At 33.6% G+C, this 25,740-nt stretch overlaps 1 protein-coding gene across 1 annotated transcript in view; it reads right to left on the bottom strand.

The window, feature by feature from the left end:
• Positions 1 to 306: 306 nt before the first annotated feature.
• The window catches only part of SPEF2 (sperm flagellar 2), a 69,173-nt gene continuing 43,739 nt past the window's right edge, over positions 307 to 25,740 (bottom strand). Inside the window, exons 29-35 of the mRNA XM_039710015.1 lie at positions 13,320 to 13,426; positions 12,141 to 12,323; positions 10,015 to 10,107; positions 9,227 to 9,400; positions 5,785 to 5,973; positions 5,528 to 5,650; positions 307 to 563 (exon numbers count right to left, since the gene is read on the bottom strand). Coding sequence (XP_039565949.1) covers positions 480 to 563; positions 5,528 to 5,650; positions 5,785 to 5,973; positions 9,227 to 9,400; positions 10,015 to 10,107; positions 12,141 to 12,323; positions 13,320 to 13,426 — 953 coding nt within the window. The 3' untranslated portion in view covers positions 307 to 479. The remainder of the gene's footprint in view (positions 564 to 5,527; positions 5,651 to 5,784; positions 5,974 to 9,226; positions 9,401 to 10,014; positions 10,108 to 12,140; positions 12,324 to 13,319; positions 13,427 to 25,740) is intronic.

The raw sequence follows: 25,740 nt of genomic DNA, 5'->3' as shown, positions 1-25,740 counted from the left end.
TCCTGATCTTTGAGAAAACAGTTTTCATTTATTTTATTAACTAGAAATTGCAACATGCTTTAAAAGATTAATTGATTACAGCATTTAATGAATTAAAAATTAATTAATAAACTGTACATATAACAAAAGCTGAATAGATATCTTAGTACATTTAGAAGAATTGGACATATTCTTTTCTTTAACCAAATCTTAATGACGACACTACCACCTCCATTTAAGTTTAGAAACTGGTTTAATTTTATTTAGAAATATCATCAGACTATTTAAGATGAGCAAACCATAACTTTCCCATTTTGTGGTTTTGTTGTTTTTCTTTTTTTAATTTTAAAGTAACAGAAAATGTGTAGTTGGAGTGGGATTTTGCTCTTGCAACAATAAACAAAAAACTTTTCTAATTGAAGAGAGGACTGGACCTGTAAGACACATTTCTTACAGGCTTGGAGAAAAAAGATTTCTTAATGTTCATAAACAGTAATTTTTCATACATTTATGTCTTCACATGTGTTTTGCTCCCCATCAGTTGATTGTGCTTCTTTGGATCTTTGGAGAAAGACATTTATATCCTATGAAAAGGAAAAAGGAAATATTAAAAGTAATTTCATGTTGCAGCCTGAAAACTGCAGTAATAACACCTTAAAACTTGCAGTAATAACACCTGTCTATCCTCGGGGTGAGCTTTCCACTGACTAGATTATGGTGAAAAACTAACTTCAGTGGAGGTAAATTACAGAGTCCCCACGTTACAGACAATGTCTTCCAGCAGGGCACTGTAACTCATTCAGCTGAGGTGCTATAATATCACTGAGATGATGTTTTCATGGTATCCATGGGACTTAATTTCCTTTGGTGGTTCTACCAAACAACACTGTGTTAAAATGCAACTCTTAAACTGAGATCTTAAACATCATCTTAATATGTAAAGAGAGGTATCAAGAGTGCTGTTTAAACCAGTAAATGTTATTCAGAACATACAAAGACAAATTCTTCAATCAAGTGGGGTTTTTTTAGCATGTCATATTTCAGACTCGAACTTTAACAACAATTCCAGGGAACAGATACTAAAAGTATAAGTAACTAATACTTTGAATAACACATAACCTCAGGTTAATTTTATGCTTTGTTCTTTATACCATATTGTCTGATTTGTTAATTTTCAATAATTTTGTATTAGCAGAATCTTCTCCATTTTCCATTTCAGCAATACTATCCATTGTAGGATGTGTAAGTAGGATGAACAAGGAATTTCTGTTTTAAAACAATAACATGCTGAGCATTCAATATAAAGATAAGTATTTAACTTTCTAGCATCTCCTGATACTGTCAGAATACACATCTTTTCCTTTAGGAGAATAATTAACAGTCAGATTTTTTTAATTTATATGTAGTATTTTTATATACATGTAGTGCAATATATATTTTGTGCATAATTTGAAGATACAACCTTTTCTCAAAAGTAGAAACTGCCTGTATGTAATGATGCCTCACAAATTTGCAAAATACCAGAAGCATTTCAGTGAATACAGAACTATGCTAAAAGAAATATTACCACTCACTGGTTTTAGAAGATTGCACTAATATTTATCTTTGATTCTAGGAAACACTTCACTATAAGAAGGAATTTTTCAGCAAGTTGAGTCAGCAAAAGTAGTTTCAATCCTGGTTAGATATAATAAATGTAAAATACATAAAATATATAAATATAATGTAAAAAAATAAAATAAATGTAGTACTAAATGCTGTCAAAAACTGGAGATAGAGTGCTCCAACAGTTTTACTATATCCATCTTTAATGAAAGAAACATTTTTTTAAGATGAACACATATTATTTATATTTCTTTAATATAAGAAACAACATCTTTTATGTATATTAAATTTTTAAAATTTATTTAGGGATGGGATACATCATCAAGAGAAGCATAACATAGGTCTCTTTTTTCAATTAGGTACTTAAACACTGAGTTAGATTTTCCTTTTCTTGCACACTGGGACATTTAAAACACCACATGAAAAAAACTACTCCAGTTTCATAAGTATTACAGTTACAGTTTATGACTAAACAGTGATTCAGCAGTACTTTTTTTCTGTCAAAACCTTGACACATGGTCCAGTTCATAAGATGTATTTAATATAATCTGTATGAACAGTCCCTATGACAAGATGCTCTTTTACGTTGTGAAATGATACATGGAGTTCTGAATGTTTGTTGGTTAATGTTAAATGGCTGCTGCAGGTATAAACAGGTTTTGTTCAGACAGGTTCTTCAACATACTAATAAACATTTTTTTAAAAAGCCATGTTAACTACACATTAATAGAAATCCTGCTTCAGTGGAACTGCTATCTGACAGAATACCTGGATTATGTTACTGAAGTAACATAATGTTACTGAATTATGTTACTGAAGTGGTTAACAGAATGAACAACATTAACAGCACTAACCATATGACAAACAATATAGATGGAACAAGCATAATGCAAGGGCCTGTGCTAAATGTATTCAAAACATAAATACCAGAAATATGATGTGATATCCCTATTTTCAATAAAAGTGCTTTTTTAAAAGGACTATTCAGGATTTGAAAGCAGACTAAGAAATAGAATGCAATTTATCCAATGCATAATAGTTTTGATTTTAATAAACTGAATGCTAATTATCAAACTACCGTATCTTCACTGATTATAAGAATGCAGTTTACTCAAAGTAACAAATACTGCATTAGGCATTAAGAATTATAGAAGTAGAATATATCCCAGACTCTTTCTTTAAATTTATCACAATCAAAATGCAGAATTACTAAAATATGTGGTTGTTTCTAAATTACCATATCTGTGACTGTCTCAGAACAGATGGTAAAATTTGCAGCAATAAATAATGAGGCCTATAGAAAACTCCTTAATTGACCAAAGCTAATAGATGAACACATGCAGTGGAAAAAGCAGATTGCTTGCTTTTCCATTTTGATCAGCTGGTGTAATAAAAATCTTCTCTCATTTATTAAAGTTAATCAAAGAAAATTTAATTGAGCATTTAATGAAGTTCCTTCATAAACATGCACATGTAAGTGTCATCTGCCTATTCTCATGGAATAAATTTTATCTGATAAGTGAAAAAAATGTGTTGATATTGGCAAACACTTGAAAGTTCTAGTTAGGACCAGAAAACCTTGTAATCAGGTCAGAAAAGACAAGATGAAAAAGTAATAGAATTTCTGGACATATTAATTTGTAGACATTTGTCCTAAGGCTGACAGAAAGGTCACCATTATGTAGGATGGTGCCAGCCCACTAGCAGAGAAAACAAAATCTCTGCAAAAGACAATAAATCTCACATGGAAAAAAATAATTTTTTGAGATATGACAGATAATAATGGTTTAAATTGAATAGGTCATCAAGATCCAAAAGAATCAGGTATCCTAACTTGAACTGGAAAAAATTGTAAGCTAGATGTTCCCTTTATAGTTTTCAGCAAAACATTTTACTTTCTGCTGTTTATGACTGCATGAGTACAAACATTTTAACTTTGAGAAACCACACCCTGACTTGCTATATTTATCTTGTAAAAGATCTCAAAATAACAGCACTGTGGTTGACTTTCATTTTTATAGAAATCTCTGAGGAGAATTTTTGCAAAAATAATTGATGCTAAAAATATTTTCTTGGAAAGAAAAAAGTTCACCTGTTCCCCAAATAGGGAATTGATACAGGAAAAATCTTCTTTGGTCTGTATGTAATATACCAGAATTGCAACATACTTAAAACAATGGGTCCTAGGTCTTTATGCCTGTTTGCTGGTGAATATAAAAGTTTTTTGCTAAACCTGAGTATTGATGTCATGCATAAAACAAAACTCTGTATTTAACAGTACAGTCAAGCAATGAAATAGTTTGGGTTTAAGTACAGAAAACATAGTGTACTATATTTGAGATACAGTCAGTATAAACCTTTTCAAGAGGAAGTTTTAAGTATTACAAATGATAACTGAAGCTCTGCATCACCTAACTGTTGAGTCAGGAGATACAGGAATCAACAGAACATGCCAAATAAGTGGGAAAATGTCTCATTTAAGTGGAATGATACCAATATATAAACAAGATGGGAGCACCTCTGGGCTAGAGTATGTGCACTGAAACCCTCAGTTACTGCCAAGATTCATATGCACTATCCTGCAGCTTTTCTTATAGACTGGCAATTTTTATACCTGAACTGCCCTGAATATATCCTACCAGCCAGAAATAACACAGGTAATTGATGGCAGCTAATATAATTTAAACATGTTTTACAATCTACTCTTTAAGCTACGTAACAAAGTACCTCCTAAAAATGGTAAAGGAAAATCAGAAATTTTAATAGACAATAAATATGGTGCATTTGATTTTCAGCCATTGGCCAGTGTGAAAACATTTTAACAAAGAGTCTCTCTAAATTGCCCAGCATATAGGTAAGGCTTTTCTCAGTTTGCACCCTAATTAAATTTTACTTTAGGTTTCATCGTGTTTGGTCTTCATGAAAAGGCTGCACTATATTAAATGCTACAAAGTCAGTGAGCATTTATGTAAACAACAGCTCTAGAGAGCTGATTTAAAAAACGCTTTGGTTCTACAAGAAATTCAGAGAGGTTGGGAAAAAAATCAAATTAGAAAATGCAGTATTCAATTAAATAAAAAGAGTCAGGAAGAAAGAATGGGGAATGGAAGTGAGGAATGACTTAACATTGCATGGCATCTGTCTTCCCAAATTGACTGAGACATCATCATAGGCAGGATGGACACACATGGATAGTTATAATCTTCAATTTTATTGTCTTGTCATTGTCTTGCATTTTCTATCACATTCTACTGTAGCAAATGGATTTTTAACCCTCACTTTTACTGAGTAAATTTATTATTTTATTCTTATGTTTTATCTTTTACTGTCAACGTTTATGAGTGATACAATAAATGCTGGGCAATTTGCATCCTACAAGTGAGGAATAAAATTAAGAAACAGCAAGTTACTTTTATGCTATCATGTATCTTATTCAGATTTACATTTTGTGGGATGCTACAGGGCTGATAATCTAAAACTTGTGAAGACTGTTTATCGTTTATTTACTGTTTATTGTCCCATTTGAGCTGGGACATGCACATGCAAGCATCCTCTCATCTTCTCATGCTGTTTTCTTACACCCTGTGTATCAAGTACTTTTACCATAGTTTGATATCTTAAATAGGGAGATTCTTTGGCCCAAACTTGCCTTTTGTGCAACTGTGTTAATGTATGTTTAAACATAGGTGCAGGGAGCAGGGAAGCTCTAGACAGTGGCAGGCAAGACTTGCACAATAAACAGGTCCGAAAGTGGTCCAGTCTTTGACGGATGGAATTTTCACAGAAAACAAAAAACCTGATCTACCCAACAGCTGCAGGGCTGTATAGCTGATTTACATTGTGAATTGGCAGTATCTGCATTAATTACATGTATGTTTCTTGGACAATGCAAATTCAAGCATGTATGCTTACAAAGTCTTTGGTCCCAGACAGGAATACTTACAGGTAGTTTGTATTCTTGGCATGTGTTAATCAAATTTTCCATGAAAGGATGCTTCAAAAGGAGTTCAAATGCAATGGGTGTCAGATCTTCAGCACCTAATTCTTGGTACATCTTGATGAAATGCTTTAAGTAAAAATAATATGCGGTCATTTCTTGTAAAAAAACAAAACAAAAAAACTGTGGAAAAGCAAAGATCACAGCATTTTTTTAAATATATGATTCAAGCTACAAAACCATCCTTGAATCAATCTGCCTACCTTATCATAGCTGTCTGCCTTCTCCAGACAGCTGAATCTATGGCAGTCTTCATCTTTACTTCCTCCAGTATGAAACACTTTGAGTAGAGATGCCACTGAAATAATTTCTTCACCTGTGTAATTCAAGACTTCTTTTTCATCCTCTCTTAAAGTCTTTTCATTTGACAATATGTTGGGACCTGAAGAATCCTAAAAATTTAGGCACAGGTATCATACTTGGGGATAAACAGTTTGTCAGTAGATGATCTGTTTCAGTTAAAAAAACCCCAATTAATAACCAATGGATTACAATTCCAAACTTCAGTTCTTACATAACAAAAATCATCAACTTACACAAAATTGTCTACTTCACCATAGGATGGAGGAAAAAATCCTGACAGTTTAGAAATAGCCATAATCTTGGCATGACCAGAAATTGAATAGATAGCTTTTTCCAGGAATGTGGCCAACATTGCACAGAAAATCCAGTATTTCTCAGAGCAACAAAACATTAAAATATTTAATAGTTACTAACTACAATACCATTAATTTGTGTTTATTTAAGGAGTAAACCTGGTAATTCTGGATGTTCACATGAAAAGAGCAACAAAACATTAAAATATTTAATAGTTACTAACTACAATACCAATAAATTTGTGTTTATTTAAGGAGTAAACTTGGTAATTCTGGATGTTCACATGAATAAAACCAGCATGAATTTTCTAGTCCAAATCCAGTCACTGCAAGAACTCGACAGTTAACCAGCTCTCCACAGGAACAGGTATTTTCTAGTTTATGCAGAAAAATTAAGTTTACTTTAAGCAAGCAATTTGATAATTTTAGAGCTGGTCAAAGAGAAAAAAATCCCTAAAACTAAACAAAAAAAAACCTGCTGCAGAGATTTGTGAACACAAAGATGAGAAAGGACCTCATACAGGTGAACAGTGCTTTGACTAGATTACATCACAATGTAGACTAACCACTAGCAACAGGAAATTGCATGTAATTGAACAAACCATTTCTTTCCTCATTAGGAGGGGGAGACTGCTGAGGTTCTGTCACACCTGTGCTGTGTGCCTTGGGCCTTAGTGCATTTCATTTTGAGCACAGGAGGAGTAGAGTCTTTTCCATTCTTTTTAACACACAGTAATCAAGATTACAGAAATATCAGTACTGAAGTTTTTTGGCCTGTCATTGCATTGCTTACACTAAGCTGTGAGACCTACACAACCAATAATAACATTATTTAGACATAAAATGAAGTTAGCAAAAGAAGTTTCAAGAATATGTTAGTCTGAGCTTCTCTTAACAACATGAAGGCTCCAGATACATTTGTGCAGGCAGATACCAATGAGAAGATGTTACAAGTCCCAGCACAGAACAAGAAAAAGAGAAGCAGCAAATTAGGTGAAATTCTGTAAGTGCCTATGTAAGAGCCAGCTGCCTAAGGTGTAAAACTTCTTAGAGATGAGCTAGATAGCTCTTTATATTTCACTGATGAATGTTCCACTGATAATATTTACTACTAATATTTCCAGTACCTGGACTGAGAATTGGGATATTTCAATGACATGTAAACATCCACAGGGAAACAAAGGTTTAGATTCTTAATTTGATGCTGAAACCACTTTGGTTATCTTCAGGACTCTGTGTATTTGATGCTCCCCTTCACTTGGCTCAAACCTGACACAATATCAATGCACCATTTCCTTTTCCCTGCCTTGTGTTTGTGGAATAAACGTAATGAAATTCTGTCTCTACTAATTCTGTCTCTACTCCCTCTCATTTACTGCAGTGGTATGGGATTTCTTTTGTTGCCTTCTGTCCATACTCAACATTATCATTAAGTGGAATGGAACAAAAGGCACGGAACAAAAGGCATAAAAATATTTTTAAAATGAAAAGATTTAAAAATAAAATATTAAAATGATGTTTGAACATCTGTCCAGTGATTCTGTGCACCAGCCTAGACAACTATAAAGTCAAAGAGAATCCATATAAGCAAGATTTGTTTAACATCTAATTCTTGGATATTCCTAGGTTTCTGAGGGGCTCTCCAAGGTGAATTAGGCACTTAATCTGTCTGTTTAATACACTGTGGAACACAGATCAGACACAGCACAGATTCACAGAGCCAATGCCTTGAGGGAGAAAGCAGGCATGAGGAAATACTCAGGTTAGAAGGGACATCTATTTCTCCTCAGAGATCCAGTTAATTCTGGGCTGAAGGCAAATGCTCCCCTTCACTCGTGACTCACAGCCTTAAGAAGGTGTTGACACATAGTTGATAATGCCAGTCTCTTACTTATATACCACCAAACTTCCAACCAAACAGGTGAAACCAAGCAGAAAATGGCAAAGAGGAGAACCAGTTACAAGGTGTAGTTTTATATCCAGTGAGACGAAAATTAGAACTTTTCACCAAAATATGGGAAATTAATACCACAATATCTAATTGGGAGCACTTTGTGCTCTCCTTCTTCCTATGAAATGTGTAAAGCCTCATTGTCTAATTGTCTCATTCAGTCTCTCCAGTGTACAAAAACTCTGTTATGCCAAACAAAACACAGGGAAGTATAGTAACTTCTGTCATGTGAAATTATAAAATGCTATTTTGCATATGTAGATGATTACCCTGCGTAGTAAAATAATGCCTTTGCTATGCTATTTCTAGAAATCTCAATTATACTTTAAGTTCTGGGCAAATGCTGGAGTCACTGTGGTTGCAACAGGGCAATGAATCATTTTATTATCTTGAACAGCAAACTCTTTCCAAAGTGTGTACAGATAATTTATATCTCAAAAATGACTTATACTTCAATAAATATAAGTATTCATTGATAAGTAACTGATGCATGCAGTGGACTAATTCCAATTTTAAGACTTTAATAATAAAAACATACTTCAGAAATACTAGTAATGTTCAGATGACTAGTTTTCTTTGATTTAACAATGCATTCATCATGGCTGAAAAAATAATTTTAAAATGATTTTGTATGAGACAAATTATTATTATACCTTCTGGTTTACAGATAAACCTAAGCAATTGGAAATAACACAACAAAGATGTGTCTGAATACCCCAAAGAAACGTAGTGGAAAATAAAGTAAGACCAGCAATAATACCAGGTCTTACATCTCGAGATAACATCACTGTAAGCCACACTGCAGTCGAATTCCAGGGGACTGACAGCTGGTCAATTAAGCAAAAAAATTACTTCCATTCATATACGTAAGGAGCAATCACCAGTAAACATCTTAAACTTTCATTAATGGCAAGCAAATTTCCAGACTTTTGAAAGAATCCTTCTGAGTATTATGACCAATGCAATGTTCCCATGAATTCAGTGAGACTACTTGTAAGGATTGGAGCTGCCCAGGATAAGCAAATGTAGAAAAATCCAGATAATTTATAATTTGAAAGTACTACTACTATTCTCTAGTATTTTTCTGTAATATTTTACCACACGTGGAAGGGAGGCTTTCTTTTTTCTGTGAATATTTGCTCCAGTAGCAATGCTAAGTGCTCTGTATACACCTTCAACTGGATCAGAGTGGGAGGCAAAATAAAGCAGCATCTCAGTATAGTCCAGCAGAGCAGGGTCTTTTTCGGTATCCGCAAATAAATGGAAGAAAAACTATAAAAGGGCAAAAATAAGCAAATTAATTTCTATACGTGGACTTAAATGAAATACAAATCAAGGACTGTAGAGAGAAAAGCATGAAATACAGTAATTACAGCTAATAAGAGCTACTATGCTTAAGAGAATGTTGAGACTGTACAAACCAAGGCTGTGATAAATCATAAATATGTGCTAAGTAATTCAAGGAAAGAGAAATTGAGTTTCACAGAAAATATAGAAATTAATAAAACCTTGTATCATGACAAATATGTTTAAAGCATTTTTTTTATTGAGATTATTATTAGTCCCCTCTTTCATGGAAAATTCTATGAGCTCAGATGCAGTGATCATTTGCCTCCCATTCTTTACAAAGCTAGTTGCTGTGTAGCAAAATTAATGCCATTCACCCAAGAGCAGGAGTAATTAAATCTTTCTGAGCAGACTAGGATTTAGAATGCTCAAGGATGACTCTTGGATTCCTCTCTACATTATTCTGAAGCACCACTTGACCTGAAAAAAAATCCAAAAAAATGCACCATTTATTGAAAAAAAGAGACCCAAAAACCTCTGAAATGAGACCTATCATGTTTGAATAGTGATTTCTTCAAAATACCAATGGTTTCAGTTACCTTTATGAGGTGTTTTAGCCTTTCTGAAGACACAGGTTCTTCGCAACTTTCTGTTATGCTCAGATCTTCATTTCCATTAAACCATAAGCCAGCCTGATTTAATAAATAAATAAATAAATAAGTTTGCTTATTTTCATACATTGAAATAAGGTGGTATTTATACTCTAGCTGTTCAACACAGAGGTTACTAAGAGCCTAATTTCTGGACTCAATCAAATTGAATTTGTTATTAATATACAATGATGAGAATAATGAAGTAGCTGTTTGTATGTTGTAACAGATACTTGAAAAGTTACTGAAAATCAAATAGGATAGAAGTGAACGCATGCTTTTGAAAAAAGCGAAAATTAACTATGTAGTTGTAAATCTGTGCTGCTGAAGAAGCAGAATATATATGGAGTTTCTATGCATATTCTGGTTTCTTCCTACTAGGACATCCTTTGCTAACCCCTACAGCTTTTCTTCAGACTGTACTTTTAGAAGAAACTTTCCATACAATTCACTATGATGTAGGATGGAGCCACGGCTCTCCCCATGGTTGCCTGCTCCCAACAAGATGACCAAGAGTCCTACAGAGCCAGAGCTACAACTGTAAATTAAAAGTGCTCAGAACCAATGCTGTAGTACTAGACTCTAGACACAGGACGGATCAGCTAGATCTGGATAAGCATGAACAAAATTCCTACAGAAAAATTCGCTTGTGTGAAGCCACATCAGGTTGTACAAACAACATCACAGCAGGGACAACCCACCACCATTACCTGGAGATGGGCCCCAGCACTGTGTAGTTTACCAGCGTATGTGCAGAGAGAGAGGACAGGTGAAGCAGCTCAAATTCCCAGTGGAAGGGTATTCAAACCAGTTGTTTTATTGCGTATTTACTACCTTGTAATACTGAAGTGATTAAATTAATTGGTCAGTGAATATTATATTTGAAATAGGATCCTGTGATAAAAATGTACGTTCTCGGTCTGCATGTCTTGTGACTGCTAGCTTATTTGCAAAATCTTCAGCAAAACTTGCAACAATAGAAAAAAAAATGCACATAGACCTCACATTTTTTGTGGGTTTTCTGGCTTTGCAGAGTTTGTTTCTTAGAAAGTTTGTGGTGGGCAGGGATGGGCAGGTGCTCCTGGAAGTTTTAAATTAATCAAAGAAGTTCTGAAAATTACAGGCCTCTGGACTAACACAGTGTTTATTTATTCTTCTTTAAAAACCAATGCTAGGTGAGTGGAAAACAAATTACAATAAAGTTTCTATTAAATGTATTCAAAACAGTTGGAAAATTATATTTAATATTGCCAAACAAATACAGAAACTGGCAAGACTGGAGTACCTACAGACACCTATATGTGTATATATATGATACTTACAGATAGTATAGCCCAAGAGAGTGAATTAGCAAGTATAATTCTAAATATGATTAAAATGCAAAGTAAAAGTAAGTGAAAATGAGCAGAATTTTGAAAGAACAAAAATGTAGTCATAATACTCTTTCTGAGAAACCTTGCTGAACTATGTCACAATTCAAACAGAAGCTGTCTTCAGAAAAATGATCAAAGAATTTTATAATTTTCCATGTATTCAAGGCTTGAGGAATGATCTTGAGAAAATTAATTATTGGAAAAAATTCAATAGAAACATTTAATTAAAACACAGCTGATGAGATGAAACTAAAATTCTTATTTTTACTTGAAGCAAATTATCTTATTCAGTGTCAAGTAAGTTAATAGTCATCAAAGTGCACACAGAACGGTTTCTTTAAAACAGAAAGGATTTTCACTTGAGATTAATTTATGGGAAAAGTAGGAAAATCAAGTTTAAAGTATGTTTAATTAGCCTGATTTGTGGAACTATGGACAAGATACATATTAGGTCATCAATTTCCTAAAAAACACTTTTCACTACAAAGGTCCCTCAGACCTAAATGATTTGTGGAACTATGGACAAGATACATATTAGGCCATCAATTTCCTAAAAACACTTTTCACTACAAAGCTCCCTCAGACCTAAAGCATTTAAAAGTCAGACTGAGCTTCTCAAGGTGAATAAACCAAATAATATACCATTCAGGGAGTTAAACAAAATAAAATTTGATTGAAAAAATCAAAAAAAAGGATTATAACCTGTAAATAGTGTTCCTGTGTAATGAAGCCTGATCCAGTGACATCAACAGACCTGAAGACATGCAGTGTTTGGAGGAGTTGTGTCACCGAGGGCACTGGCCAAGGCTGTGCTGCTGCCAGCAAGAATCTGCGCCAGTCAGTGAGTTTTGAGTTCACTGTGAATTCAGACGCCAGATTTTCTAACTACAAAACCAAAACAGCAAATATAGTCAAATGTGTACATAAACAGTCTTTCAATATCCTATGTATCCTTAGGTATTTCCTGGGGGTTCTGCAGTGAGGTTTCACTCAACAGAATCAGTCACAGGCCACCGTGTGTCAACTGCCATGTGCAGCTGACATTGACTCAGTTGACTCTGAGTGCCCAAATAGGCATTTATATATACCCTAGCTTGAGAATTTCCTTTTGTAAGTAAGATCTTGCTCCCACAATAAATTTAAAAGTTTCATGTAAAACTGGTTATTTTAAGGAAAGAAAATTCTACTATTAAAATAAAGATAGGATTTATAAACACTAAAAGTTCTCAAAGAATACAGAACATGGGATACATGCACATTTGGTCTATTAATAGACAATATTTGACTGATAGCTTTCCTTGGATAATTAATTTCCTGTGCTGAGATTAGGTTTTATATAGTCAAGATGACAGACGTGATTAGTTTTCACTAAACTCTCTGGAACTACACCACTTTAACATTAAAATGTACTCATGTACTTCATCTGTGTAAAGAATATATGAATAAAGTGATGAAATCATATGAAATCCAATTAAAATCTTAATGTGAATCATGGTTTACTGTCAGAAATAGTTATTAAAACATGCTACCACAAGTAAATATTTTCATTCTGTAGGTTTGCCAGTAATATCTGATGTTTGAATCTCAAAGAGAAATTAATTCAGTATGGAGGATTTGGAAGTTTTCATGTTTTTAAATCTGAAAATCTTGGATGGCATCTTAAGAACTAATATAATTTGCAAACCGGAAAAAAATGAAGTGCTGACAAAATGTCTGGCACAGTGACTTCCATGATCCTTCCCTAGTGAAACAGAAGAATTGTAAAGAAAAACTGATAATATCTTATAATATTATTATCTTCATTTTATCATACTAAGGACAATGCTGCATCTTCTACACAAACCAATACTCCAGTTGAAGAGAATATAGGGTTTCACTTACATCTGCAAGTGTTAAGTTCTTCCATGCATCAGGAAAGCAATTTATTCCAAGATTCAAACTAACCAAGTCACTAACAGCTTCAATAAATAATTTCTTTGGTAAAAAACCTAACAAAAAAAAAATCAATATAGAAATATGTTTAGACTTTAAATAGACCTCTTCTTAAAAAAAAATTAAATTTTAATGGCCATATGAGAAAGTTATTTACTTTCCTATTATGCACTATTGATAATAGTGCTAATATTTTCCAAACCAAACATAAAATCTCCTTATTTAAAATTAATCATATATGACCTATCTAATAGCAAAATTTCAAATATTTCACTACACTGCAATTCTTCTGGTACTTGTCCTGATTTGCACTAAAATAACTAATCTATCCTCACATGGTCTGCACTGACAGTTAATGAGCATTCACAGACACCAATTTCTCAGAGTTCTGTGTATTGAATACCTACCAACACTTTCTTCCACTCTGCTTTATTTTAATCAATCATAAATCCATCTTCACTCTTTGAAGCAAGTGTAAGCTAGAGAATAGGGTAGAAAACATGCACTGTTGTCTGTTGAATTCTGAAGCAAAATTCAACTGTTTGAAAAGCTTCTCAGAACTCACATGTGGGAGTTAGAAATAGCTCCATTAATTTTATTTTTAAAGAAATCCTAAGAAAAAAAATCAGTTAAGTGCAGCAAACCCAATTTTTTTTAAAAGCAGGAATAGAATTGCTTATGACCAAACAGAAACTTCAAACTTCATGTATGGCATTAAAGCACAAAATTATGTATAAAAAATTTTAAAACAGATATGAGTCTTTTCTTTCAGAAATGGACTTTGCTGGGTCAGTGAGAGTTCACTGTAAAACCTCTGCAGTAACAACAAAAAATGTAAAATAAGTTTGAAGTTATTTAAATTTTGAGAGATAAAACTGATTTGGTCAGGTTGTGATCAATTCCATGGCATCAAAACAAGAGTTTTCAGATTACCTTTAAAAGCAAACACAATCAGTGAAATGTTGGGAAGACTTACTTATTCTTTTCCTTTTTCCAGTCAAACTTCTTGTCCATTTGAAAAGGCAAAGCTGTGCACATTCTACGGCTAAGACACTTTGTTTGATGTGAAACAGTGAAGTGAAATTTAGGTTTATGAAAAAGCTATGTGATAGCAATATGAAGAATGTGTTTGAGTATTAATTTCATTGTGTCATTATTCAAAATCAAGCTGCCAATTTGAATGGTCTGCATCTTTGTAGACCTGTTTATCTCCAATCAGAAAAACCAAGATTAATGCCCCAGCACATCTCAATACAGCAGAGAAATCCTATACATATATAAACTTGGAGAGAGGAAGACAAAAATAGATTTGGGAAGCTCAGTCTGTTGGGACAGAAAGAAGGAAGGGAGAGACACCTGGACTTGAAGCCTTCGTATCTTCCCCCCACATTTCAGCATGAAAGTAAAAGCTGGGGAAAAAATACTGTCAGACTGGTAACAGTGTTCTGACATCTTGAAAGTTTTTGAGTTATCTGCATTGAGAAAGTACACATTCTAAAAATTGTGATAAATCATGTGTGGTTTCCTGAAGCACCTTGGATTGCTAATATAATAATTTTAAGGTAAACGGAAATTTGTTTTTTTTCATGAAAGCTTCAATCCTTAATAATCAGATTATTTCCATATAGCACAATGAAGCCTGCATCACAGGAGCATCATTACCGGGACACTTCCTCTAAGATTCCATAAACCAGGTAATATTTCAGTGATTCATATGGAAAATAGGCTATGGTGCGTGAAGGAGCCGGTGAACAACAAAAAAATGTCAGGGAAAATTTTTACAACTTCTTTGCAGTATCAGATTTTCTAATGCTTTATCATAAAGAGACCAGCTAACAATATTTGGTTTTTGTTAAACATTTCCCTTTCCATTTGATCACTGGCAGTCTAACTTAGCTTTCTGTCACATCTTATGTTTTAAACTGTTCAACTCCCACTATGATCTCCCTGCATGAAAAGATGTAGTTCCTGTATTTCTTATGCTTTTCTGACTTCCTGAAATGAAATTTAATTTTGATTTTCTTCACAGAATTCTAAAAGGATATCCTCATAACACTTTTTGTGAAGCTACATGAATTCAGAAACATACATTGAAAGTATGAGGGACATTAAATTTAAAGAACTTGCATCAAAACAAATGTCAGAGATGGGATTAAAGGATTGCAATCTAAATCACAATTTACATAAACTATTTAATTGTTTATATTAACTACAGAATTGCTGATGTGCTGTAGGGCAATTACTTTTACTTTACCACCTCCTTCTGAAACATCTGATGAGGGATAATTCCAGAGTTATAGTAGTTAAAAATCTTCAAATGGACTGTGACTTAATTCCTCCTACTGAAATATGTAGGAGAAGGGAAGGTTTGTTTTTTTTCATGAAAGCTTCAATCCTTAATAATCAGATTATTTCCATATAGCACAATGAAGCCTGCATCACAGGAGCATCATTACCGGGACACTTCCTCTAAGATTCCATAAACCAGGTAATATTTCAGTGATTCATATGGAAAATAGGCTATGGTGCGTGAAGGAGCCGGTGAACAACAAAAAAATGTCAGGGAAAATTTTTACAACTTCTTTGCAGTATCAGATTTTCTAATGCTTTATCATAAAGAGACCAGCTAATAATATTTGGTTTTTGTTAAACATTTCCCTTTCCATTTGATCACTGGCAGTCTAACTTAGCTTTCTGTCACATCTTATGTTTTAAACTGTTCAACTCCCACTATGATCTCCCTGCATGAAAAGATGTAGTTCCTGTATTTCTTATGCTTTTCTGACTTCCTGAAATGAAATTTAATTTTGATTTTCTTCACAGAATTCTAAAAGGATACTAATGTCCTCATAACACTTTTTGTGAAGCTACATGACTTCAGAAACATACATTGAAAGTATGAGAGACATTAAATTTAAAGAACTTGCACCAAAACAAATACCAGAGATGGGATTAAAGGATTGCAATCTAAATCACAATTTACATAAACTATTTAATTGTTTATATTAACTACAGAATTGCTGATGTGCTGTAGGGCAATTACTTTTACTTTACCACCTCCTTCTGAAACATCTGATGAGGGATAATTCCAGAGTTATAGTAGTTAAAAATCTTCAAATGGACTGTGACTTAATTCCTCCTACTGAAATATGTAGGAGAAGGGAAGGAGTCTCAGAGAAACAGAGGAAATCCCACACAAACATGAGGTTTGATGAAATACATTCCTCACTGTTTTCAGGATCTTTGTCTAGACTTAGTGGATTTGGGTATATATTACAGAGCACAGAACTGGTTTTGAGTATCTGATTATAATACCAAACAATAGGTGACTCATGATTTCAGCTCACGGGCTGTCAGTGCTCCATAACCATCAAGAGATGCTGAGAGTGGGCAGCAACACAGATGGTACTTAGAAAAGAATACTGGTGTCTGCAAATGGTACTCTGCCAGTGGTGAAAGAAAATAATGTCTCCTAGGAAGGAAAAAGGAAGACAATTCCGAGAACTCACTTTTTCCACTTAGAAAGACTCATTTCAAAACAGGTATGATCTTTACAAAATCCTTTTATAAGTCCAAAATAAAAGAAACCAAACCTAATAAGTTTTAGCTGAATAATGTAGGAGACTGAATAGAAAATGAAACATTTTTAATCAGAAGGAACAGCAGGCATCTTGTAAAGAGAATCACTATTCACAAAGATTTTGAAAAACTGAGGAGATGGTCAGGGTCAGTAAGTAAGTTTCACCAGACACAGATCAAAGCACTTTTTGGAAATTGACTGCACAAATTGATATATTTATTACACTGTACATAAAACAATTCAGGAACAGACTTCTAGCACACTGGAGAACACGATTAGAATTCAAAGTGAATGTTAAAAATTGGAGATAAAGTCTAGAATAAAAGGACACTATCCAATAAAAATAAATGTCAAGTGCCCCACTGGGCTAACATAATGAACTGAGTAAATGTCCCAAGGGGAATCTTACTGCCAAAATAAAATTTCTATGGAAAAGTCTCTAAGGATTATAGCAGATTACAATAATATGAGAAAGTACATGGGAAGTCATTGGAATTTATCTTCCCTCCCCCACCCCCAAATGTTGAGGCTTCTGCTATAATACAACTTTGGAAACTCTAGATCAAGAAGGATGGATGGATGCAAAATAAGGCTGCCCAAAAGAAAGCAGCAAGAATCATCACAGGTTTAGAATATATCTCCTGAGATGTGATGTTGAAGGAATTCTGCTAGTTTCATAGATGAAGAGTATGAGAAAACGTGCTCCTACCCTGCATCACGGAGGTGACTTCAGTGTTACAGATAGAGAACCACCATTTTTTGGTTTTTCTTTCTTTTGTTGTTTTCACCTGTTGGACATCCTTGAGATGCATTTTCAAACTTTTTCTAATCTCAGCATAGTTAAAAATCTCCATTTGAAAACTTTGAGGGAAAAGAACTCTCCTGGTATTATGTGATTTAAAATAAAACCCTTGAATTCACAATTCTAATATATAACAAGCCACATATCTAATAAAGTAATCCATGAAATATATATCCTGTTGCTTATTAGGCAAAGTATATCTAAACTTTTTTTTTTTTAAACTGCAAAATCACAAGTTCAGATATTTTGTACAATGCACTGTACTGATCTCTATTTCTGACACAGATTATCTCTACTGGAGTGAACCAATATGCTTTAATGAGGAATTCCTTCAAAACCTACTCAACTCTGACACATTGTCTATATCCAGAAGAAGCATGAACATCTATGCAAAACACCAAAGACACAGTATGTGTGTATATATATGTGTGTGTGCGTGTGTGTTTGTGTGGTATAGCATAGCACAGTACAGAGTAGCTGAGGAGTACAGCAGGGTGTGGGGTATTGGCATTACTACATACATTTTATATTGAAAGTAGAGTTATCTTGATTTAGCAGATGATTGATTCAAAGGTGAATGACCTCATATTCCTTTCTCCCAAATTACCTGTAGTACATCTTCATTTGCTGCCGGAGGAACCAAGAAGGGTCTTTAATGATTCAATTTTAGCTATCTTTTTTTATAAATCATTGCTATTTCCTTGATGGTAGAAATATAGTCTGCTGGTATGCTTTACATTTTTAAATTATCAAGTAGAAAGGTGCATTTAGAATATGTAGAATTATGAAAATATATATTCTCTAAACCATACTCATTCTCAGCTCCTAGACTAAAAATCAAGATACAGTAATCTTATTACAACACTTACAAGTATTCTAACAGGGAAACAAAAAACAGTTCAAGCTGTGAAGCGTATTAATCACATCCTGTCTGTAAAAGTACTTGTTATGGGAAGAATAATTAGTGCAATAAATAATCAGGAATGGGAAGATGGATCTGTTCTGCCTCTGTAGGGAAGTTTTCAGAAGGACATGCCTGAGAAAGGTCATATTAAAGTTTATCTGGTTTGCACATTCCATCAGGGTCTGTATAGGGAGAGCCAGATTTAGCAATAGCATGGTATCTTCTAAAAATATTTTCTACTCTACCCAATGTTATGGAGTTCATGCTCTTCAACATCTGCTCAGCAGAAGCTGCATCTGGTGAAGCAGAACTGGCAGCTTCCATGCAGGTAGCCCAAGCATGAGCTTCACTACTCTGGTGTGTGTTTATAAATTCAAGTTTGAAGTCATCAGTGCCAGAACAAAAATTATGAACATTTTCCCCCAAATCAACATTATGTTTACGACATGGTACACAAAACATTATTCCCCTTTCATCATCATATTTTAACCAGGAGTATTTTGTTAGCCATATTTTTGGAAACTGGTGATTCCTCTTTGTTTTGTGACGTTCCAAATCTTTCTTCTCTTTCCCTCTGTCACCAACTTCTCTGTTGCTAGAAGAATTAGTCTTGCTTTTAAATTGCTTCAGTGCTTTTATGGCTATAATTTAAAAAGAAACAACTAAATATAAATAATTTTTATTTGATAAAATATCAGTTATATATTTTATTTTTTTGTCCATTTTTATCTTGTTAATTTGGGACTAGAGTGTGACTTGAAATGAACAGCCATGAAACAGAACAAGGAAAGCAGACCTACTCTTAAATAATTGAAGGCTACCAAGGATTCTTGTAAGAAATAGTCAGTTTTGATTTTGACTATTAAAAGTTTGTCAGAGTATGCAACCCATGAAGTGCAGCAGTATCAATGCTATTTTTGAAACAGGGAAGAGCAAAGTTATGAAGAGGAATTCAGAATGGTCTTTTAGGCAAAACATCTTCAGAAAATACTGCTGTAGTCACAAATTTATAATGTCCATCATACCTGGCATCAGCAGAAATGTTAACTTGGAGCAAGTCTGTAAATACATAATCAAAAACTGGACACAGAATGCCTAAGATGCTTATGTTGTAGCTGACATGATCTTCCAAAAGTGTGTTTGCCTGCAAATTATATTATTACTGCTTTCAGAACTGTATATGCATTCTTAATGACTGAGATTGTTCTGACCTTTCCCCAAATTGTTCTGAAGATGGTCACCCTTGTATTTTGTAGGAGCAAATCCCATAAGCTGACATTTAAAAAATTATATTTCTAGATCCCATTTATCTCCTACTTTTGGCCAGTAATTTAATGATTCTTTTAGTATACCATTGCCATAATTTTAGGACTTCGAAAAGAAAGCAATAAATAAGCAAGAGGAAATGCATGCAGAATGGAAGCAATAAAATGGGACATATATTTGTTCACTGGGAAATAACAAAAGTAACACCCTGCAGATGACCTAACATCTGGCTCTCCCTCCTTATTGAGATGTGTACGTCAAGAAGCAAAATTAACGAGTACATTAAGATAATCACAGAGAGAAATGCTATTTCTAGTGCTTTAAAAGGTCTTGAAAAAAAGTTTTTGTATGCCACTCTTTTCTACTTTAGAAGAAGAAGCAAATTTTTTATATATGTATATACTATATAATTTGTGAGAACTGATTGTTCCCATTGTTGACAAAAGCGACAGTTTGTTCCATTCTATTCTAAGCATCCTAAAAGGCCATAATGTTAATAAAGGAAGTTAGAAACATGCAGTTTAAATACATTTCCAGTGTGAATGATTCTTGTAAAGAACTTAAAATCGGAGGCAGCAGCTGTGGTCTACATGGACAGAAAAATAAACTCTCTCAGGAGGTTTTTCTGACCTGTGCCCAGTTACCATAAACAGAACGGAAAAGAAGAAGAGAAATACTCCTAACACACAGTAAATATTAAAAAATTTCATTAGGCAGAGACAAAAGCACAAGGTAAAGTGAAAAAGAGGTGGAGGGCTGGAAAACTGGACCTGCATCTTGAGAAGTAAAAAGGGTATAAGGGACAAAAACAAACTTCTTGATGCATAAGGATACCTGTGGATATGTGCTGGTGATTAGGGAAATAGGGATCAGAGTGGACCTATGATCCACTATCAGGGATAATATTCCCTGTAAGATTGGCCTTCGGTGTTTCCAACATTTTTTTCAATTGACAAGGAAAAACTGGGAATATAGGAAAAGGTGGGAACTGTTGCAGTGATGCCATGGAAAGAACGGAGGATACAAGGAAGCCAGCCTGTACTACATATGAAGCAACCTATGATGCAACTTCTTCACATTAAGTTTGTTATCAAATGAAATCAAGAACAAAACCAATGTGGGAAAAGCTACACTAGGTAGAATTGTTTTTCATTAAAATCTTCTTAAAAGGCAGTATCATTCCTTGATACAGTGACTGGCAAGCCTTTATATGTTTCAATAAGCAGTGCAGAACTTCAAAAAAAGGAAAAAATATATTTAGTGAAGATATTATGAGCACTAGTGAAAGTGAAAACAGAAAAAATAAAAACATTTAAAAAGGACCATTATGAATGACAGCAGCATAAGTTTACACTACACCCTGCGAACCAGGTCTGTGACATTTTAAATGGAACCTGTGGCATTTAAAGAGTAATCACTAGGTCTCAGTTATTAAGGCAGATATACAAAAGAGAATATTTCTTAGTGATACACCAGTCAGTAGAGTATTTTCTATAGGCACTGTATAAAAATATCTCCATAAACTGATGTAGTAGAAAATCTCTATTAAACATTCAGATTATACATTTACACAGGCAACAAAATATTAAGAGATTGTAAACTTATACTAGAGATGAGAATTATGTTACCATTTATTCCCTCATCATCAAGTTTTACCAAAACGTGAGAATTATGTTACCATTTATTCCCTCATTTTACCAAAATATTTGAACAGATTAATATTCCCTTACATTTTCACTAAGAAAAATGTTTCCACAGTTCCTGTCTAGAGTTATGGATAATAATCCATTGCAAATTACACACCAGACTCTGTAGCAATTTTATATGAATGAATGAGTGAAATAAACCCTGAGGGCTGAATTACATTCTTTTAACTTAAGGACTCTTAAAGGTAATAATATGGGATACTTCTACCCTTAGATGAAAAAGATGGGAGTCTCAAAAATGTGATACTTTTCATCCAAGTTGTTGATAGACTCATCACTCCCTACAGTCAATTTCACTGTAAATATTTCCATAATTTATTCACTAATTATTACTGGTGCTACTATATGTCCACTCTTCATTAAATAGCAAGAATTGGAATTTTAAACTTAGAAGCACTGAGAATTAAGGTATTTTTGTTGCTGTACAGATGTAGTGAGGAGTGAGGTCCTCTGTCATGCTGACTGAAATCTTAAAATTGTATATATGTGTATATATATATATATACATGTATTCAAATGCACAGAAACAATACAAACATGTTAAATATGTTCCACAGATTTCTGAAATGAGATAACATACATGATTAAGTAACAGACATAACAGGAGATGTAAAACTATTGGTAGAATTGCTAAGTTTTCACCAAGAAAGCGATACTTCCTCTGTCCACAAATTTAAAACTTTCATATTTTAAAGTCTTAAAAATACACATTGAAGATAGTCTTTGAAGGATGTAAGTTAGAGATGATAAAACTATTCCTATGCTCCCCTATGGACTTCAGTCTTTATTTGCATCAAAGTCAGGCAATTGCTATTCTTCAATTGTTTCTACAACAGTACTTGGGGAAAGAAAGTATAATCTCTAGACATTATTCAGGGTCACCATATAATCCTTACTCAATAAAACACTACATTGAAAAGGTAATATTTCAGCTGATCTACATGCACACTTTAATGTAACTGTCTGCTCCAAATCTACCAATACAGTAAAATTCAATTCACAAGTTCAAAATTTGAAAACAAACAGCAATGCAATATGGCCATATCTTAGCAGACAATTTAATAGTTGTATAAAAAAGCATTTAAAACATTTTTGGTTATTGGATATAGAATTTTTTTAAACCTGACTGGTGTCTATTCTGTCTAATTATAGAATAATTTCTATAATTAAACTGAAGGTTGATAAGGATCATGCCCGTGAAAAAAAATAAAAATTAAAAGCTCCTGTGTGATTCAGTCATAAGATAGAGAACAAATCTGGCATAGAATCTACTTTGATCTGCTTGGTAATACAAAACCACACCCAAATTGCATTCTCTGAAACAACTTTAGAAGAAAACGGAGACATCGCATGTGTGTGCTAATTGTGGTTATAGAAGATCATAGTGCTCAAGGGAATCAAAGGGAATGAGATCTAATAGATATTTTAATTTTGTTGACAAGAAAAGCATGCACTCAAAAAGACTGTAAGAGAGAAAATAAAGGTGAATGTTATTAGCTCTATTTAAGAGACATCACAGCTCTTCCTATGAAAAAGCACTCTGAAGGTAATATATTAGAGTACTGTTAAAAACTTGATCAAAGAGTTAGTGAAGTCAATTAGCATCAACTCATGCTGACTTTGGGCAATAGCACTTCGGATAATAATAAAACAAAAAATAAACTTCTTTCTCAAATGAAAGACTGTCAGTGGGTAGGAAGGTCCAGCACAGGCTGGTTTTTTGTCCATTGGTGCTTAGAATGGAGAATAATGTGCTTCCATGGAGAGCCAAGTGTGCAGTACAGCAAAAAGTTGTCTGTGAAGAATCAGCAGTTCTTTAAAATTTTAGATTCCTAGGAAACACAAAACTGTTTCATAAGAATTCTTCCATGAATATCAAACATTTTTAAGTATACTGGCACTCCCACTTTTAGCTTTAATTTTGGCAATTTGTTAAATATATTTTGAAAATATTTCCTTTTGACACCAAATATCTTGTGACAAACCTGTTTACATGTTACTTTCTTCTAATATAATTACCCCTCCTTTGTTATTCTTTGTTTGATTGCATTTCTAAGTAAAAATACGTCATCTCCATGATGCTTTAGAAAAGCCTAATTTCCAATTTTCTGAACAACTTCAGGAAATTTATTATTCACTACTACTTCTATTTCAGTACAAGCAGATTGGTAGATGTATTCTATTTAGACTTGCCCAATAGCCTATGCCATAAGTGCTTTTTTATGTGGATTTCCACAATGAATGCTGAGAGATATGCTGGAGGAGGTAAGAATCAGAAAAAATAAGATGCTTGACAGCAAATCTAGATCTATTTGGAGATTCTCCAAAAGGCAGGGGCTTGTTTATTACCTTTTGGTATCTCCTTTAGAGATGCTGTTCAACAATTTCACTGCAGCTGTGCTGGGTGCTTTAGTGTTTTCCCCTCTTTTGTTCAGTGAGACTAACTACTGAGATGTGTATTTTTTGTTGACCATTCTATTGAAAAAGGGGAGACAGAAGCCTATGAAAAATTTTCCTGATGTTTTAGGAAAGAAAGGAGTATATAATGAAGTGGTCACCTTAGGAAACCTAGGATGTCATTTATGCTGTCTTAAAATGTGTAAGAGACTGGGAGGGAAGTATTTTAAAGATGACTTGCACAGCTTGCGCTTTCCATCCTAATTCAGCTATCCAAAAAAGGTAATAGTCACCAAAGAGAAGATAAATCCATGGGGTATAGGACCTAATTTTAAACTATAATTCTTTCCCATTTTCTCAGAGAACAAGCAACAGCATTCTTTTACAGTCTTGTGGCTGCTAAGACAAAAAATCCCTTTTTCAGATAGTCATGCAAGTCATGTTGGGTCATTTTAGTGAATATAATAATATCAAAAGGGAAATACTGTAGAATTATAAAGACTTCAATTGTTTTCCAGCTAATTATTACAAATTTACGAAGAAAATGGTTGTTCTGTCCTAAATATGTCAAGAATATTAAAGTTTGTGATAGAAAAAAATTTTGTTTTAAGTATCTTAATCATGAATTATCAAAAACCAAAAAAGCCCTTTTAAGTGGAAATACCAATTAAACTGGTATCTGTGTTTCATTCTATGGCACTGCAAATGATTACAAACACACAGATTTTTAGTTTCGTGTGGCATTATATATGCATTACTATCTGCAGAATAGGTCTCTACAGAAGATTTTGAAATGCTTACACACACATCTACAGTCCTACACTAGAGATAACATGATATGCATCTCTCTATGGAAAAACTGCAATATCTTTCTCCCTAAAGTGGTTTTATATGCAAAAGGAAATTGGAATTGCTCTATAAATATACATGAAAAGAATTTCCCAATAAAGAATTAAACTCGACTTCATTGTGCCTTTGTGGCCTTATTACACTGGAAGAGTGAGATCTTGAATTGTAAGCACTTGTTTACACATTGTATTTCACAATCTTACTGGCAATAATACTAACATTATAATTTTAATATGGAACACTGGTAATGAAACACTCTGCAAATACATGTGTAACTACTTTCCATCTCAGTTTAAAACTGCCTCACATAAATTACTTTGTAACATTTATATGGTCCCAGAAACTATTGCAAGTCTTTTAAGGCATCCCAAGCCTTAAATTCCCATAATTAGGGGGTAGAGACACAATAAATGAATGTTTAAAGGTAAAAAAATTACATGTCTGAGCTAGTGCTTGCAAATCACCCAAACAACAAGCACACATTGACTTGAAGAATATAATAGTTAATATTTAAAATAGACCCTATATAATAGTTCCATGAAAATACTGATAATTTTAAATTGTGTTTTAAAATAATATAGCCTGAGTTCACTGAGCTCTCAATTAGTAAAAAATTTTAAAACGTGCATATTTAAGTAAAGTAAGCATGATACACACAGTACTGAAAACCTATTACAGAGACACCTGTTAGAGGAATACTAAACATGTGGTCTTGATAATAAAAACCCCTAGGAAAGCCATTAAAAGCTTTCAAGTGGTCTGTTATTTCACATTTTCAATATCCCCCCAGTATGACTTTGCTTTTTCTATGCTGCAGGATCTTTAACTGTAGTACAACCTTTAACACTATAGATAACTAATGTTAT

Source organism: Passer montanus, unplaced genomic scaffold, assembly GCF_014805655.1.
Source record: "Passer montanus isolate IOZ18808 unplaced genomic scaffold, ASM1480565v1 scaffold22, whole genome shotgun sequence".
NCBI lineage: Eukaryota > Metazoa > Chordata > Aves > Passeriformes > Passeridae > Passer > Passer montanus.
The sequence above is the reverse complement of the archived record's forward strand: the minus strand, read 5'-3'. Positions and strand labels throughout refer to the sequence as shown.